Raw genomic sequence first — 19778 nt, 5'->3', positions numbered from 1 at the left:
GTGTTCAATAGTTTAAGCTTTCTTGCACAGAAAGCATCTGCTACCCCACGGTACATAAAGGCCTCTTTCTTCTAACCACGTTTTAACACGCAAGGTTCCCGTGTGAAGCTTGAAGAAAAATGTTTCAACGTTGGCTGAAGCACCATCAGTGCTCCCCCCGTTGCAAGCTGTGCGGGGGAACAGACATGACGGCGGATCGCAAATGCCGCGCACGATACAAGACCCCCTACGTCGTGAAAAAGAGGCAATGGGAACGACATTGGGCCGCCGAGGAGGCGGAAGAGGCCGCCAAAGCCACCAGCTCCGCCGGCAAGTCCCGCTCGAGATCCAAGACCCGCAGCCGAGGCCGCTCCCGGTCCCGCAGCCGCACCCCGGACCCCCGGAAGCATCGCCGGATGCGCAGCCGCACCCCCAGAAGGACCGTAACGAGAGACACCGAGACCACCGAGAGGGTGAGCTGGGCAGATGCGGTCACGGGAAAACGAGCACCAACCGCGAAGGCTAGCGACAAAACACCCGCTAAGACAGAGACGGAGATAGCTAAATTAACATAGCTGATACAAGCGCTGCAGAAGTAAATAGAACACATGCAGTCACAGATTCGTGCAAAAGACGAACTCATAGAACAACTGCCAGCATGCCGTGAAAAGCGGTACTGATACAGAGGCCATGCAGAAAACACAAGAACTCACAGAGGACGACAAGGTCGTATGCCCCGACACTAAACGCAGACCCACTCCCACCCTTACAGAAGCAGCACGACGCAAGCGCACGCGCGCAGCGATACGCGACGCGCGAATAGATGCACTCGAGGCTTGCTTAAGCAATCTCGTGGAAACCATCATCGCGTCCATCACGCGTACCATCCAGCAGAGCTTGGAGAGCGTTCACCTCAGACTGTCCAGATTAGAAGCCACGAACAGCACGATCGTACCGTCGCATAGGGAAGCGGCGCAACACATGTAACATATGAACATGGCCCTACACCCACCTAAACAAAAACGCACAATATGGCTGTGAAACTGCAGAAGTTACCAAAACAAACGAGCGCACGTACAGCAATACCTGAAAACGATCCCCGAACGCCCAGACGTCATCATATTGCAAGAACCGAACGGCCCCGCCCAACTCACGGGGTACCAGTAACAGGCAAGGCGGAGAAACCAAACGTCACCACGCTGGTCAAGCGAGCGCACACAGCTATGGAACCCGAATCTAAAGTCAGAGACATTGAAAACGTCCTCGTAGAACTAATTCCACCACGCAAGACGCGCATCAGCATCTTCGTACTCAACATCTACAGCAGTGCCAGATGCCGCCAGCACCACTTCCATGTTCTCTTCAAACGGGCAATCGACAACGCCCAAGGGCAACAGCTGTTCATTGGGGGGGGGGGGAGGGGGTATTTTAACGCGGTGCACACGGCGTGGGGTTACAAGCACGATCAGCCCAAAGGCACGCATCTCTGGGCAATGGTGCAATACGCCGGACTCGAGCTCGTCACTGACCCCGCGGCACCAACAAGGCAGGGGAACAGCGTCAGCACTGACACGACGCCGGACCTTACTTTTACGTGCAACACACGCCAAGTCACTTGGACACACACCATGCAAGACTTCGGAAGCGATCACTACATCATTTGCATAACGGCAGAAGACGGCCCGCAGGAACACAATGCCGGTCGCCAAATGAAGATCACCAACTGTAATCAACTACGGAAACATCGTGACAAGCAACAGGTGGCGAGACATCGAGCGCGTGACGCAAACGATCTCGTCAAAAGCTGGGCTCGATACAATAGACTCCCGGTTATTGCACATGTGGGAAGCCAAGACCCACCTGCAGCGCCGATTGAAACAACAGAGACACAATAGGAGACTGCGTAAACGGATAGCGCAGCTCAAGAAAGAATTAGAAAAACACGCGCTTACCCTGCAACAACAACAATGGGAAGAGAAATTCGCGGAGATGGACAGTCAACTCACTACGCGTGGCACGTGGCAGATGCTGCGGTTCCTGATAGATCACACACATGCAAGGCATATACAAAATCATACACGCTTACAGGGGAACGGAACAACAATTCTTACGGGATGCGGAACGCCTTTACATGTCTCAAACGCCACCGCTAATACATCCGGACTACAAGGTCAGCATGCTTTTTCTTTAATCTTTTCGCATTACGCTTAAGATGAACGATACCTCTCGTCATCCAGGGCGTATGTTTATGCACATTTTTACGTTTGCACGGTATAAAGTTTTCGATGCAGTAGAAGCATATGCGTTTAATTGGTCCCACAAACGGCAAACATCCGTATCAACAATTACAAGACAATTTTCTAGGTGGTCGATAATGCGTACATCATGGGCACGTGTATAGTCTTTCACATGATGAAAGGAAGGGTTCATAGTCTGCGAAAGTGGCACCAGGGGAATAGAAACTGAGACAAGGTAGTGATCAGACAGCCCTTGATCAATTACCACTGTGGATGTGCGAAAATCACGCGGAATGAATACCAAATCTAAAATAGGTTTAGAGGCACCTTGGCAATGCGTTGGTTCATGAACTAATTGTGTCAAATTAAGTGTCAGCATTATGTCAAACACTGCATTTGCATGACAGGTATTGGTTGAAAAAGTCTAAAACTCCGCCGTGCCCACAGAAGACGAAATCATGCCGGTCTTCTTTTATAGCGGCGCCAAGCGATGACGTCACACTGAGATGCTTGAAAGGAAAGGCCAGTAGAATTGCGTCGTCAGATGACGACAGCGTTGGGAACGCAGGGCATTTGCTCATGAGCTGGTTCTTGTCGTCGCAGGACGCATCAAGTGGGCGTGCGCATTCAGAAGCAGCGAAGCCTAGAAAAACCTGCACCAAGCAGAGAAGCGTTCCGTTTACCGACATGGCAGCTTTGGATCCGCCGTGCCCACAGAAGACGAAATCATGCCGGTCTTCTTTTATAGCGGCGCCAAGCGATGACGTCACACTGAGATGCTTGAAAGGAAAGGCCAGTAGAATTGCGTCGTCAGATGACGACAGCGTTGGGAACGCAGGGCATTTGCTCATGAGCTGGTTCTTGTCGTCGCAGGACGCATCAAGTGGGCGTGCGCATCCAGAAGCAGCGAAGCCTAGAAAAACCTGCACCAAGCAGAGAAGCGTTCCGTTTACCGACATGGCAGCTTTGGATCCGCCGTGCCCACAGAAGACGAAATCATGCCGGTCTTCTTTTATAGCGGCGCCAAGCGATGACGTCACACTGAGATGCTTGAAAGGAAAGGCCAGTAGAATTGCGTCGTCAGATGACGACAGCGTTGGGAACGAAGGGCCTTTGCTCATGAGCTGGTTCTTGTCGTCGCAGGACGCATCAAGTGGGCGTGCGCATCCAGAAGCAGCGAAGCCTAGAAAAACCTGCACCAAGCAGAGAAGCGTTCCGTTTACCGACATGGCAGCTTTGGATCCGCCGTGCCCACAGAAGACGAAATCATGCCGGTCTTCTTTTATAGCGGCGCCAAGCGATGACGTCACACTGAGATGCTTGAAAGGAAAGGCCAGTAGAATTGCGTCGTCAGATGACGACAGCGTTGGGAACGAAGGGCCTTTGCTCATGAGCTGGTTCTTGTCGTCGCAGGACGCATCAAGTGGGCGTGCGCATCCAGAAGCAGCGAAGCCTAGAAAAACCTGCACCAAGCAGAGAAGCGTTCCGTTTACCGACATGGCAGCTTTGGATCCGCCGTGCCCACAGAAGACGAAATCATGCCGGTCTTCTTTTATAGCGGCGCCAAGCGATGACGTCACACTGAGATGCTTGAAAGGAAAGGCCAGTAGAATTGCGTCGTCAGATGACGACAGCGTTGGGAACGAAGGGCCTTTGCTCATGAGCTGGTTCTTGTCGTCGCAGGACGCATCAAGTGGGCGTGCGCATCCAGAAGCAGCGAAGCCTAGAAAAACCTGCACCAAGCAGAGAAGCGTTCCGTTTACCGACATGGCAGCTTTGGATCCGCCGTGCCCACAGAAGACGAAATCATGCCGGTCTTCTTTTATAGCGGCGCCAAGCGATGACGTCACACTGAGATGCTTGAAAGGAAAGGCCAGTAGAATTGCGTCGTCAGATGACGACAGCGTTGGGAACGAAGGGCCTTTGCTCATGAGCTGGTTCTTGTCGTCGCAGGACGCATCAAGTGGGCGTGCGCATCCAGAAGCAGCGAAGCCTAGAAAAACCTGCACCAAGCAGAGAAGCGTTCCGTTTACCGACATGGCAGCTTTGGATCCGCCGTGCCCACAGAAGACGAAATCATGCCGGTCTTCTTTTATAGCGGCGCCAAGCGATGACGTCACACTGAGATGCTTGAAAGGAAAGGCCAGTAGAATTGCGTCGTCAGATGACGACAGCGTTGGGAACGAAGGGCCTTTGCTCATGAGCTGGTTCTTGTCGTCGCAGGACGCATCAAGTGGGCGTGCGCATCAGAAGCAGCGAAGCCTAGAAAAACCTGCACCAAGCAGAGAAGCGTTCCGTTTACCGACATGGCAGCTTTGGATCCGCCGTGCCCACAGAAGACGAAATCATGCCGGTCTTCTTTTATAGCGGCGCCAAGCGATGACGTCACACTGAGATGCTTGAAAGGAAAGGCCAGTAGAATTGCGTCGTCAGATGACGACAGCGTTGGGAACGAAGGGCCTTTGCTCATGAGCTGGTTCTTGTCGTCGCAGGACGCATCAAGTGGGCGTGCGCATTCAGAAGCAGCGAAGCCTAGAAAAACCTGCACCAAGCAGAGAAGCGTTCCGTTTACCGACATGGCAGCTTTGGATCCGCCGTGCCCACAGAAGACGAAATCATGCCGGTCTTCTTTTATAGCGGCGCCAAGCGATGACGTCACACTGAGATGCTTGAAAGGAAAGGCCAGTAGAATTGCGTCGTCAGATGACGACAGCGTTGGGAACGCAGGGCATTTGCTCATGAGCTGGTTCTTGTCGTCGCAGGACGCATCAAGTGGGCGTGCGCATCCAGAAGCAGCGAAGCCTAGAAAAACCTGCACCAAGCAGAGAAGCGTTCCGTTTACCGACATGGCAGCTTTGGATCCGCCGTGCCCACAGAAGACGAAATCATGCCGGTCTTCTTTTATAGCGGCGCCAAGCGATGACGTCACACTGAGATGCTTGAAAGGAAAGGCCAGTAGAATTGCGTCGTCAGATGACGACAGCGTTGGGAACGCAGGGCCTTTGCTCATGAGCTGGTTCTTGTCGTCGCAGGACGCATCAAGTGGGCGTGCGCATCAGAAGCAGCGAAGCCTAGAAAAACCTGCACCAAGCAGAGAAGCGTTCCGTTTACCGACATGGCAGCTTTGGATCCGCCGTGCCCACAGAAGACGAAATCATGCCGGTCTTCTTTTATAGCGGCGCCAAGCGATGACGTCACACTGAGATGCTTGAAAGGAAAGGCCAGTAGAATTGCGTCGTCAGATGACGACAGCGTTGGGAACGAAGGGCCTTTGCTCATGAGCTGGTTCTTGTCGTCGCAGGACGCATCAAGTGGGCGTGCGCATCCAGAAGCAGCGAAGCCTAGAAAAACCTGCACCAAGCAGAGAAGCGTTCCGTTTACCGACATGGCAGCTTTGGATCCGCCGTGCCCACAGAAGACGAAATCATGCCGGTCTTCTTTTATAGCGGCGCCAAGCGATGACGTCACACTGAGATGCTTGAAAGGAAAGGCCAGTAGAATTGCGTCGTCAGATGACGACAGCGTTGGGAACGCAGGGCCTTTGCTCATGAGCTGGTTCTTGTCGTCGCAGGACGCATCAAGTGGGCGTGCGCATCCAGAAGCAGCGAAGCCTAGAAAAACCTGCACCAAGCAGAGAAGCGTTCCGTTTACCGACATGGCAGCTTTGGATCCGCCGTGCCCACAGAAGACGAAATCATGCCGGTCTTCTTTTATAGCGGCGCCAAGCGATGACGTCACACTGAGATGCTTGAAAGGAAAGGCCAGTAGAATTGCGTCGTCAGATGACGACAGCGTTGGGAACGCAGGGCCTTTGCTCATGAGCTGGTTCTTGTCGTCGCAGGACGCATCAAGTGGGCGTGCGCATCCAGAAGCAGCGAAGCCTAGAAAAACCTGCACCAAGCAGAGAAGCGTTCCGTTTACCGACATGGCAGCTTTGGATCCGCCGTGCCCACAGAAGACGAAATCATGCCGGTCTTCTTTTATAGCGGCGCCAAGCGATGACGTCACACTGAGATGCTTGAAAGGAAAGGCCAGTAGAATTGCGTCGTCAGATGACGACAGCGTTGGGAACGAAGGGCCTTTGCTCATGAGCTGGTTCTTGTCGTCGCAGGACGCATCAAGTGGGCGTGCGCATCCAGAAGCAGCGAAGCCTAGAAAAACCTGCACCAAGCAGAGAAGCGTTCCGTTTACCGACATGGCAGCTTTGGATCCGCCGTGCCCACAGAAGACGAAATCATGCCGGTCTTCTTTTATAGCGGCGCCAAGCGATGACGTCACACTGAGATGCTTGAAAGGAAAGGCCAGTAGAATTGCGTCGTCAGATGACGACAGCGTTGGGAACGCAGGGCATTTGCTCATGAGCTGGTTCTTGTCGTCGCAGGACGCATCAAGTGGGCGTGCGCATTCAGAAGCAGCGAAGCCTAGAAAAACCTGCACCAAGCAGAGAAGCGTTCCGTTTACCGACATGGCAGCTTTGGATCCGCCGTGCCCACAGAAGACGAAATCATGCCGGTCTTCTTTTATAGCGGCGCCAAGCGATGACGTCACACTGAGATGCTTGAAAGGAAAGGCCAGTAGAATTGCGTCGTCAGATGACGACAGCGTTGGGAACGCAGGGCTTTTGCTCATGAGCTGGTTCTTGTCGTCGCAGGACGCATCAAGTGGGCGTGCGCATCCAGAAGCAGCGAAGCCTAGAAAAACCTGCACCAAGCAGAGAAGCGTTCCGTTTACCGACATGGCAGCTTTGGATCCGCCGTGCCCACAGAAGACGAAATCATGCCGGTCTTCTTTTATAGCGGCGCCAAGCGATGACGTCACACTGAGATGCTTGAAAGGAAAGGCCAGTAGAATTGCGTCGTCAGATGACGACAGCGTTGGGAACGCAGGGCCTTTGCTCATGAGCTGGTTCTTGTCGTCGCAGGACGCATCAAGTGGGCGTGCGCATTCAGAAGCAGCGAAGCCTAGAAAAACCTGCACCAAGCAGAGAAGCGTTCCGTTTACGACATGGCAGCTTTGGATCCGCCGTGCCCACAGAAGACGAAATCATGCCGGTCTTCTTTTATAGCGGCGCCAAGCGATGACGTCACACTGAGATGCTTGAAAGGAAAGGCCAGTAGAATTGCGTCGTCAGATGACGACAGCGTTGGGAACGAAGGGCCTTTGCTCATGAGCTGGTTCTTGTCGTCGCAGGACGCATCAAGTGGGCGTGCGCATTCAGAAGCAGCGAAGCCTAGAAAAACCTGCACCAAGCAGAGAAGCGTTCCGTTTACCGACATGGCAGCTTTGGATCCGCCGTGCCCACAGAAGACGAAATCATGCCGGTCTTCTTTTATAGCAGGCGCCAAGCGATGACGTCACACTGAGATGCTTGAAAGGAAAGGCCAGTAGAATTGCGTCGTCAGATGACGACAGCGTTGGGAACGCAGGGCCTTTTGCTCATGAGCTGGTTCTTGTCGTCGCAGGACGCATCAAGTGGGCGTGCGCATCCAGAAGCAGCGAAGCCTAGAAAAACCTGCACCAAGCAGAGAAGCGTTCCGTTTACCGACATGGCAGCTTTGGATCCGCCGTGCCCAGAGAAGACGAAATCATGCCGGTCTTCTTTTATAGCGGCGCCAAGCGATGACGTCACACAGAGATGCTTGAAAGGAAAGGCCAGTAGAATTGCGTCGTCAGATGACGACAGCGTTGGGAACGCAGGGTTTTTGCTCATGAGCTGGTTCTTGTCGTCGCAGGACGCATCAAGTGGGCGTGCGCATCCAGAAGCAGCGAAGCCTAGAAAAACCTGCACCAAGCAGAGAAGCGTTCCGTTTACCGACATGGCAGCTTTGGATCCGCCGTGCCCACAGAAGACGAAATCATGCCGGTCTTCTTTTATAGCGGCGCCAAGCGATGACGTCACACTGAGATGCTTGAAAGGAAAGGCCAGTAGAATTGCGTCGTCAGATGACGACAGCGTTGGGAACGCAGGGCATTTGCTCATGAGCTGGTTCTTGTCGTCGCAGGACGCATCAAGTGGGCGTGCGCATTCAGAAGCAGCGAAGCCTAGAAAAACCTGCACCAAGCAGAGAAGCGTTCCGTTTACCGACATGGCAGCTTTGGATCCGCCGTGCCCACAGAAGACGAAATCATGCCGGTCTTCTTTTATAGCGGCGCCAAGCGATGACGTCACACTGAGATGCTTGAAAGGAAAGGCCAGTAGAATTGCGTCGTCAGATGACGACAGCGTTGGGAACGCAGGGCATTTGCTCATGAGCTGGTTCTTGTCGTCGCAGGACGCATCAAGTGGGCGTGCGCATTCAGAAGCAGCGAAGCCTAGAAAAACCTGCACCAAGCAGAGAAGCGTTCCGTTTACCGACATGGCAGCTTTGGATCCGCCGTGCCCACAGAAGACGAAATCATGCCGGTCTTCTTTTATAGCGGCGCCAAGCGATGACGTCACACTGAGATGCTTGAAAGGAAAGGCCAGTAGAATTGCGTCGTCAGATGACGACAGCGTTGGGAACGAAGGGCCTTTGCTCATGAGCTGGTTCTTGTCGTCGCAGGACGCATCAAGTGGGCGTGCGCATCCAGAAGCAGCGAAGCCTAGAAAAACCTGCACCAAGCAGAGAAGCGTTCCGTTTACCGACATGGCAGCTTTGGATCCGCCGTGCCCACAGAAGACGAAATCATGCCGGTCTTCTTTTATAGCGGCGCCAAGCGATGACGTCACACTGAGATGCTTGAAAGGAAAGATCAGTAGAATTGCGTCGTCAGATGACGACAGCGTTGGGAACGCAGGGTTTTTGCTCATGAGCTGGTTCTTGTCGTCGCAGGACGCATCAAGTGGGCGTGCGCATCCAGAAGCAGCGAAGCATAGAAAAACCTGCACCAAGCAGAGAAGCGTTCTGTTTACCGACATGGCAGCTTTGGGTCCGCCGTGCCCACAGAAGACGAAATCATGCCGGTCTTCTTTTATAGCGGCGCCAAGCAGCTTTGGATCCGCCGTGCCCACAGGAGACGAAATCATGCCGGTCTTCTTTTATAGCGGCGCCAAGCGATGACGTCACACTGAGATGCTTGAAAGGAAAGGCCAGTAGAATTTCGTCGTCAGATGACGACAGCGTTGGGAATGAAGGGCCTTTGCTCATGAGCTGGTTCTTGTCGTCGCAGGACGCATCAAGTGGGCGTGCGCATCCAGAAGCAGCGAAGCCTAGAAAAACCTGCACCAAGCAGAGAAGCGTCCCGTTTAGCGACATGGCAGCTTTGGATCCACCGTGCCCACGGCAGATTGCTTCCGCCGTGCCCACGGCGGATTGCCCAATTTGCTTCTGTCATTCCAATGTTGGCGCGGCGGCATAGAGCCATATTGTTACGGGGAGATTTACAGAAAATGGGGTTTATTTACACTATGTACAAGGAGACTAAATGTTGGCCAGCAACAACAAAGATCGCGAACAACAGTTTCACCTCTTCCTCGTCTCATCGGCTCTATGCTTCAGCATCTTCTTTGTCCGCCGTACAACTGGCTCATAACACTACCCTCCGGCGGCGAAAGCACCGACTCGGTGCAGGTGAACGAAGGGTACATGAAAAAAAAACTAGCACACAAGGTATTAAGGGCTGTCCGGGGCACGATAGGGCTTGAGACGGACAACGTGTACAATGTCCTTGCGGAGAGGAGCAGAGGATGACGAAGGCAGCAGTGGAGCGATTTCATAAGTGACATCAGTCACTTGGCGGCACACGCGATATGGACCGGTGTACTGGTAGAGCAGTTTTTCGGATAAGCCACCGCGTCGTGCTGGGGACCATAAGAGAACGAGCGATCAGGGACAAAGTGGGTGGTCCTGTGGTGGCTGTTGTAGCGAGACTGCTGGTGGATTTGGGACTCAGAAAATCGAGTGCGAGCAACTTTACGTGCATGGTCGGCACGTGCAATAGTCTATGGAGCATATTCAGTGGGCGGGCACCCAGAAGAAGGCACCAGGTTGTCCATGGGCTATTTAGGGTTTCAACTGTATAAGAGGAAAAACGGCGAATAACCAGCTGTCTCATGCCTGGAAGTGTACGCGAATGGCACAAAGGGTAGTGCAACGTCCCAGTCGTGGTGGTCGGCAGACACATACATGGCCAACATGTCGGTAAGGGTGCGGTTCAGGCGTTCTGTCAAGCCATTCGTCTTGGATGGTAGGCTGTAGTCAGTTTATGTTGCGTCGCGCAGGAGCTTAGAATGTCATCGATCACCCTGGACAGGAACTGTCGGCCGCGGTCAGTGAGCAGCTGCCGAGGAGCTCCGTGCTGGAGTATGACGTTATGCAGCAAGAAGTCTGCGACGTCGGTGGCACAGCTACTGGGAAGTGCACGCGTAATGGCAAACCGCATCGCATAATCTGTGGCAACGGCGACCCACTTGTTCCCAGAGGCGGATAGGGGAAACGGACCAAGTAAATCGAGGCCGACGCGGTGAAAAGGCTCGTAAGGAATGTCCAGAGGCTGAAGATGGCCTGCAGGCGGCAGAGTAAACTTTTTTGGGCGCTGACAAAGGTCGCATGAGCACACGTAACGGCGCACTGAGCGGGACATCCCAGGCCAATAGAAACGGCGGCGTGCGCGGTCGTACGTGCGTGACACGCCAAGATGTCCCGCCGTTGGTGCGCCAGGACAGTGGAACGGAGGTGAGCCGAGATGACTAACAACAGGTCAGGACCGTCAGGGAGTAAACTGCGACGATATAACGTGTCGTTTTGGAGTACAAAGAGGCGGAGGGAAGGATCAGGAGCGTGGGAGTGCAATTTTTCGATGATCTTGCGTAGAGACGTCAAGGCGTTGTTCGGCAGCGATGTTGAACAGTTGAGAGATGGAAAGAACACACGGGCTGGAGTCGCTCAGGGCAGCGTCAGGTGGATCTACTGGGTATCTGGAGAGGCAGTCGGCATCCTGGTGCAAGCGGCCAGACTTGTAAATGACGGTATACGAGTACTCTTGAAGTCGCAGTGCCCAACGACCAAGGCGACCAGTGGGATCTTTGAGAGAAGACAGCCAGCATGGGGGTCAGTAATGACGGTGAAGGGTCGGCCGTAGAGGTAACTGCGAAACTTGGCGATGGCCCAAACTAGAGCGAGACACTCTCGCTCTGTGATCGAATAGTTTTGCTCAGCCGAGGAAAGAAGACGACTGGCATAAGCAACAACGCAGTCCTGACCATGCTGACGTTGGGCTAGAACTGCGCCGATTTTATGGCCACTGGCACCGGTACGGACTTCTGTGGGCGCAGATTCGTCGAAGTGAGCCAACACTGGTGGTGATGTCAGTAGCCCTACGGTCGGCAATTTTTTTCGAACTCCACGCCCACAATCGACCTACCTCCGATACCGCGACCCAAACCAGTGGCGCACACATGACGACAAGCCAATATGCTTTAATTGCAATGGAGTAGGTCATATTTCCCGCCATTGTCGCTCTCGCCAGATTTCATTTCCTCGTCCTGCGTACGCTTACCGCCCGGAAGACAGCCGGTCCTCGCCTTTTCACGCCCGCGATGACCTGCCACACTGTGATGTTGCTACCTCCACCAAGATGTTACGGGGAGATTTACAGAAAAGGGGGTTTATTTACACTATGTACAAGGAGACTAAATGTTGGCCAGCAACAACAAAGATGGCGAACAACAGTTTCACCTCTTCCTCGTCTCGTCGGCTCTATGCTTCAGCATCTTCTTTGTCCGTCGGACAACTGGCTCATAACAATATATATGACTCTTGTGGGAGTTGAACACGCGCAGCGAGCTTCTATTTGGCGACTTCTGGGCGGCCAGATGAAGACGCGAAGATATGCCGCAAGCTGGTGGGAAACGCTGATCAGTCGGCAATGTCAGTTTCATGGTTAAAATACCATGTCTTCGCAACTCCGGTCAGATAGAACGCGAAGTTAGTCAACTTTTACATGTCGGTCCACCTATTGACCGAACTCACGTGGTTGTAATTGTCGAGCCAGTTGTCGACGTCATCCTCGCGGAGACCCGCAAAGACTCGTGGATCATGTTGAGGGCTGATAATGATGCACGATGTCAGTGCAGCCGATGTCATGGGTGAGGGAGCGTTTGGGGTAGCGATAGTGCGAGCGCCCGACGTAGGGGTGGCCTTAGCTTTAGGGGTCGCCGGGCGCAGGCGGCGACCGGAACGTAGCTCCAGGTAGGGCAGTAACGCAGGAGGACGTCGGGATCTTGACGCACCTCCACCACTTTGAAAGACGTGAGACGACCAGGAAAGGCAGCACTGGCCGACCCGTTTTTTCCTCAGGCCCGGCCAAGGCTCAAACACGAAGAACAGGGATGATGATGGCTATATACAAATAAGAACGATGAAGTACGGTATATGTGCTTACGATATATATATATATATATATATATATATATATGTATATATATATATATATATATAATGAGGAAACGAGAGTACGACGTACGTTGTATTTGCACAGTATATTTTGCTAACGCTGCGGCTGGTGGAACCGCCTTCGTCAAAGCCTCGGCTTGTGGACCAGCCTTCGTCAGTGCTTTGGCGAAGGCTGGTCCACCAGCCGAAATGATAGCAAAATATACAGTGCAAATACAACGTACGTCTTTTCTTCATTATACTACCGGGGCCAGCTTGATTCCCTTATATATATATATATATATATATATATATTGTCACGTAGTAGTGACGCTGAAGAAAACAGTCGTAAAACTGTGTACGACGAAACTGGTTGTTTATTGGGCGAACCTGTGCCCACAAAATCAAGGTACACTCAAAGCACAACGATAGCGGCGAACACAGTCGGCGATCGTCGAAAATCTGATCAGCGGCGAAACGCGTCGGCTTTTATACCTGAGTCATCGAAGGTTCTAGATTAATCCCTGATGCCCGCGTGTCTTCCAGAAAGTTCTAGACAATTCGCGTCAGTCATGCAATCAGATAGCATAAGCGTCGGTGAAAACAGGCAATGGAAAGAAGCATCGATAACGTTCTAGAAACTTCCGATACAGGCGCGTCCTGCGCCGAGCGATAACGTTTAACATTTGTTAGCCGGTTGAAAGCGGCCACCGGTGAAACATAAACATGTATACGTGTCAATACCCTCCCCTTAAAAAGCATCGTCCCGATGCTACAAACAAATGTGAAAGCGAAAACAAAACCACGCGTAATAAAGAAAGAAAAATAAAGTAACAAAGTACCTAAGTTCGTCAGCGGGCGTAGAAAGGCTTAAGACGCACCACATGGATGACTTCGGGTCGTGCGCGGCGCCGCTGTGATTGCGAAATGCCGTCTGGCACGACCTCATAGTCCAGTGCGCCAATACGTCGGATGATCTTATATGGTCCGAAATAGCGACGTAAGAGTTTCTTGCTAAGTCCTCGTCGGCGTATCGGAGTCCAGACCCAAACACGGTCTCCGGGCTGGTACTCGACGTAGCGTCGTCGAAGATTGTAGTGTCGGCTGTCGGTTCTCTGCTGGTTCTTGATGCGCAGGCGGGCGAGCTGTCGACCTTCTTCGGCACGCTGCAAATAGGTGGCAACGTCGAGATTTTCTTCGTCAGCGACGTCTGGTAGCATGGCGTCAAGCGTCGTTGCCGGGTTCCTTCTGTAGACCAGGTTGAACGGTGCCATGTGCGTCGTTTCTTGCACGGCCGTGTTGTATGCGAAGGTCACGTACGGAAGGATGGCATCCCACGTCTTGTGTTCGACTGTCTACGTACATTGCCAGCATGTCGGCGATGGTCTTATTTAGGCGCTCGGTGAGGCCATTCGTCTGCGGGTGGTAGGCGGTGGTGCGGCGATGGCTTGTCTGGCTATACCGCAGGATGGCTTGAATTAGTTCTGCCGTAAAGGCCGTACCTCTGTCGGTGATGAGGACTTCCGGGGCACCGTGACGCAGGAGGATGTTCTCAACGAAGAATCGGGCTACCTCGTCGGCACTGCCTTTGGGCAAGGCTTTTGTTTCGGCGTAGCGGGTGAGGTAGTCCGTAGCTACGATGATCCATTTATTCCCGGACGTCGACGTCGGAAAAGGCCCCAGTAAGTCCATCCCGATCTGCTGGAACGGTCGGCGAGGTGGCTCGATCGGCTGTAGAAGCCCGGCTGGCCTTGCCGGCGGTGATTTGCGTCGCTGACAGTCTCGGCATGTCCTTACGTAATGGGCGACGTCAGCAGAGAGGCGAGGCCAGTAGTATTTTTCTTGTATCCTCGCGAGAGTGCGGGAAAAACCGAGATGTCCAGCCGTTGGGTCGTCATGGAGAGCTTGCAGAACCTCTGGACGCAATGCTGAGGGTACCACGAGGAGGTAGTTGGCTCGGAGAGGCGAGAAGTTCTTCTTTAGGAGAATGTCGTTTTGCAAGAAGAACGACGCCAATCCTCGCCTGAACGCCTTCGGCACAATGACGGTCTTGCCTTCCAGGTAGTCTACAAGGCTCCTTAGTTCCGGGTCGGCTCGCTGTTGTTCGGCGAATTCGTCGGCACTGATGGGTCCCAAGAAAGTGTCGTCATCCTGGTCGTCTTGTGGCGGCGGTTCGACGGGGGCGCGAGACAAACAATCGGCGTCAGCGTGCTTTCGCCCGGATTTGTAAACGACGGTGATGTCGAATGCTTGAAGTCTCAGGCTCCATCGTGCGAGGCGACCTGAAGGATCCTTCAAGTTAGCTAGCCAACATAAGGCGTGGTGGTCGCTTACAACTTTAAAGGGCCTGCCATAGAGGTAGGGGCGAAACTTTGATGTAGCCCAGATGATGGCGAGGCACTCCTTTTCTGTTGTGGAATAATTTGCTTCCGCCTTCGATAGCGACCGGCTAGCGTAACTTACAACCCTTTCTAGTCCGTCAGTCTTCTGCACAAGCACGGCGCCGAGACCTACGCTGCTTGCGTCGGTGTGGACTTCGGTATCGGCATTTTCGTCGAAATGCGCAAGTATTGGCGGCGATTGCAGGCGTCGCTTCAGTTCTTCAAATGCTTCGACTTGCGGCGTCTCCCACTTGAACTCGACGTCGGCCTTCGTGAGATACGTCAGTGGCTCAGCGATCCGTGAAAAATTCTTGACGAAGCGCCTGTAATAGGCGCACAGTCCAAGAAATCTAAGCACTGCCTTCTTGTCAGCGGGCGGAGGAAAGTTGGAGATGGCCACAGTTTTCTGAGGGTCGGGGCGCACTCCAGACTTGTTGATGACATGGCCCAAAAACAAGAGCTTCTCATATGCGAAGCGGCATTTTTCTGGCTTCAACGTGAGTCCGGAGGTCTTGATTGCTTGAAGAACTGTTTCAAGGCGCCGGAGGTGTTCCTCGAAGCTTGAGGCAAACACAACGACGTCGTCCAAATAGACGAGGCAAGTCTGCCACTTCAAGCCTGCCAGTACTGTATCCATGACACGTTGGAAAGTGGCAGGCGCCGAGCAAAGACCAAACGGCATGACCTTGAACTCGAACAGTCCGTCTGGTGTTATAAACGCAGTCTTCTCCCGGTCCCTCTCGTCGACTTCGATTTGCCAGTAGCCGGTTTTGAGGTCCATCGACGAAAAATACTTTGCGTTGTAGAGTCGATCCAAGGCGTCGTCAATCCGTGGGAGGGGGTATACGTCCTTCTTCGTGATCTTGTTGAGGCGACGATAATCGACGCAGAAACGTAGGGTTCCATCCTTCTTCTTCACTAACACCACGGGGGACGCCCACGGACTCTTCGACGGCTGGATGATGTCGTCGCGTAGCATTTCGTCGACTTGTTGCCTTATGGCCTCGCGTTCGCGCGCCGAAACTCGGTACGGGCTCTGACGGAGTGGCCGGACATCTTCGTCGGTTATGATGCGGTGCTTGGCGACCGGGGTTTGTCGAACTTTTGACGACGACGAGAAGCAGTCCTCGTATTGCAGGAGCAGAGCCTTTAGTTGTTTTTTCTTGTGCCTGGGAAGGTTCTGATTGACGTCGAAAGTTGGTTCAGGTACTATAGTCGTCGTTGCAGGTGCACTGGAATCCGTGAAGGCGAACGCACTGCTGGCTTGTACTATTTCGTCGATGTAGGCGACCGTGGTGCCTTTGTTAATGTGCTTGTATTCGGGGCTGAAGTTCGTGAGCATCACCCTTGCTTTCCCTGCACGTAGCTCAGCTATGCCTCTAGCGACGCAAATTTCACGGTCGAGCAGTAAGTGATGATCGCTCTCGATGACGCCCTCCATATCTACAGGCACTACGGTACCGACGGAAATCATTACGCTGGAGCGAGGCGGAACGGTGACTTGTTCTTCAAGCACATTCAAGGCATGGTAACTTATGCTTGTATCCGGTGGTATCGCGTTGTGCGTTGAAAGCGTTATCGACTTGGACCTTAAGTCGATGACTGCACCGTGTTGATTTAGAAAGTCCATGCCTAGGATGACATCCCTGGAGCAGTGCTGCAGGATTACGAAGCTCGCCGGGTAAGTGCGGTTGTTTACCGTGACTCGCGCTGTGCAGATTCCAGTCGGCGTTATTAGGTGGCCTCCCGCTGTCCGGATATCGGGTCCTTGCCAGGCTGTTTTCACCTTCTTCAACTTGGCGGCGAACGGGCCACTGAAGACGGAATAGTCGGCTCCAGTGTCGACGAGAGCGGTGACGTTATGGCCATCGATGAGCACGTCTAGATCGGTAGACCGGCGTCTGGCGTTGCGGTTAATTCGTGGCGTCGGATCACGGCTGCGTCGGCTTGCTCTGCTGCTGCTACGTCGCGTCGGAAGGTCTTCTTTCGGCGGCGAAGTGTTGTCAAGGCTGTTGCTAGGCGGCGTGCTGATATCTCGTCGTGATGAATCGCGAATCGTCGTCGTCGGCGGCGTCGGAGGATCTTCGGCATTGCGTCGTACAGCAACCGCACCTCCATCGGTTGCTGCCTTTAGTTTCCCGGGTAAGGGCTGGGAGATCAGCCCCGGGTGGGACCGTTGTACTGACGGCGATGCGGCGAGATGTAGCGGCCTGGTGACGGCGAGCGTGAGGATCGTCGTGGTTGCCACTGGGCTCCGGCGAGGTAGTCGGCGATGTCGCGCGGTCGTTCACCTCGATCGGGACGCGGCGCGTTGACGGGGAACCCTCGTAGGCCCATTTCGCGGTATGGGCATCGGCGGTAGACATGGCCGGCTTCCCCGCAGTGATAGCAGAGCGGGCGGTGGTCGGGAGCGCGCCAAATGTCCGTCTTCCTCTGGTAGCTGCGCTGGGCGACGGGCGGGCGTGCTGGCGGCGGCGGCGGTGGACGACGGAACTGCGTCGTTACGGGGCCCTGGCGCGAGCGCGGAGGGGGGCCTTGACGACGGGCGACGGCGGCGTAGGTCAGCGCTTCCGGCTGGGGTTGCGGCGATTGTGGCTGCACATCGGGAACTCCAAGTGAGCGCTGAAGTTCGTCTTTGACGACGTCGGCGATAGATGCCACGTGAGGCTGCGACCGGGGAAAGAGCTTATGCAGCTCCTCGCGAACGACCGCTCTGATGGTCTCGCGCAGGTCGTCGGCGCCTAGCGCTTGAGCGTCGGCGTAGTTGGTCAGGGCACGGCGGTTGTATTGCCTGACGCGCATTTCAAGCGTCTTCTCGATCGTTGTAGCCTCGGAAAGAAATTCGGCGACAGTCTTGGGCGGGTTGCGCATCAATCCGGCGAATAGTTGGTCTTTGACACCCCGCATCAAGAACCGAACTTTCTTTTCTTCAGACATGTCGGGGTCGGCGTGGCGGAAGAGGCGAGTCATCTCCTCCGTGAAGATCGCGATGTTCTCGTTCGGCAATTGCACTCTGGTTTCTAGGAGAACCTCTGCCCTCTCCTTTCGTACGACACTCGTGAAGGTCCTCACGAAGTTTTCACGAAAGAGGTCCCACGTAGCCAGGGTGGTCTCTCTGTTCTCAAACCAGGTCCGAGCAGCGTCATCCAACGAAAAATAGACATGGCGTAGCTTGTCGTCGTCGCTCCATTTGTTGAAAGTCGCGGTCCGCTCGTATGTCTCCAGCCAGGTTTCAGGGTCTTCAGCCGATGATCCACGGAAGGTCGGGGGCTCCCGAGGTTGTTGCAGCAGGATGGGGGACGCTGGGGCTGCCATTGAGGTCGTTGACTTGGCCTTGATCGCTGTGGTCTTCTCGGGAAGAAGTCCGTACTCCGGCAGAAGTCCTTGCTGCCTACGGCTAGCTCGCTGGTCCTTGGTGACGTTGGCGTTGTCCTCCGGTTTCGGGCTTGGATCGCGGCTTTGCGGGGGCGTTCGCTGCATGAACGCACTAGCACCTCCACCAGATGTCACGTAGTAGTGACGCTGAAGAAAACAGTCGTAAAACTGTGTACGACGAAACTGGTTGTTTATTGGGCGAACCTGTGCCCACAAAATCAAGGTACACTCAAAGCACAACGATAGCGGCGAACACAGTCGGCGATCGTCGAAAATCTGATCAGCGGCGAAACGCGTCGGCTTTTATACCTGAGTCATCGAAGGTTCTAGATTAATCCCTGATGCCCGCGTGTCTTCCAGAAAGTTCTAGACAATTCGCGTCAGTCATGCAATCAGATAGCATAAGCGTCGGTGAAAACAGGCAATGGAAAGAAGCATCGATAACGTTCTAGAAACTTCCGATACAGGCGCGTCCTGCGCCGAGCGATAACGTTTAACATTTGTTAGCCGGTTGAAAGCGGCCACCGGTGAAACATAAACATGTATGCGTGTCAATATATATATATATATATATATATATATATATATTAGTTTCATTATTATAAGTTCCAATAATATAAGTTTCAATCGTCCGTCCCCTTCCTCTTTTCGTACGGTGCAATTCAGGCCAACATGCCCGGTCATATATTTTGCAGAGAGCATAATTGTTGCCCACCTCAGTAGAGACGGTGCCGCCGAGCCCGCCAGTAAGTGCGTGAGAATCCACTCGGGCGCCCAGTGCGCGAGCGTGTCCAGTGGAGGCAGCACTCCCAGCACGAAGAGCAACGGCATCGACACTGTGGCCACGTCCTGGGCGCAAAGCACGCCACTTCTCCAGGCACCCCTGTGCAGGTGGTCACTATATACACTCTTTGCGGTCTACTGTCAGTTGGTACTGTGCACTTTATTTGGGATCAATCTCGTGCATGTGGTACTCTTTACCGACTTGCGCAACCAAAAAGATTGTTTTAGGGTGCATTTGTTATACAGATAGGTTCTTTTCGAGGCAAGGCCAACTCATTACATGTGCATAACAAGTTCCACTTTTGCCTTTGCGTCTCGAACAACTCTGTGTTGTCTGCGTTTCCTGTATTCGCCGTGAAATCCTACGCCTTAGACCTAGCGGTGCAGCTTGTTGGTGCGTCTACATGGCCATGAAGAACAAAACGAACACACATCATTACCTTCCTGGAAGTAGCTTATTTGCGAAAAAGAAAGCTACGCCAGTTTATGTCATCGATAGTGTTACATTGCACACAAAATACCCACCGTAGTGGTATTGGCGCTGCGCTGCTAATCGCAAGGGACTCGGCAGGGGGGCACAATTTTGGGCAGACGAAATGCAAGAACGCCCGTCAAGCATGCGTTGGGTGTACGTTAACGAACTCCAGGTGGTCATAATTATTCGGGAGCTA

The 19778-nt window shown here is 53.6% G+C and overlaps 1 protein-coding gene across 1 annotated transcript in view; it reads right to left on the bottom strand.

The window, feature by feature from the left end:
* Positions 1–226: 226 nt before the first annotated feature.
* Positions 227–19778, bottom strand: part of LOC125947269 (uncharacterized) — a 280283-nt gene continuing 260731 nt past the window's right edge. Inside the window, exons 3-4 of the mRNA XM_049671686.1 lie at positions 17241–18443; positions 227–519 (exon numbers count right to left, since the gene is read on the bottom strand). Coding sequence (XP_049527643.1) covers positions 227–519; positions 17241–18429 — 1482 coding nt within the window. The 5' untranslated portion in view covers positions 18430–18443. The remainder of the gene's footprint in view (positions 520–17240; positions 18444–19778) is intronic.

Source organism: Dermacentor silvarum, chromosome 7, assembly GCF_013339745.2.
Source record: "Dermacentor silvarum isolate Dsil-2018 chromosome 7, BIME_Dsil_1.4, whole genome shotgun sequence".
Lineage (NCBI taxonomy): Eukaryota > Metazoa > Arthropoda > Arachnida > Ixodida > Ixodidae > Dermacentor > Dermacentor silvarum.
The sequence above is the reverse complement of the archived record's forward strand: the minus strand, read 5'-3'. Positions and strand labels throughout refer to the sequence as shown.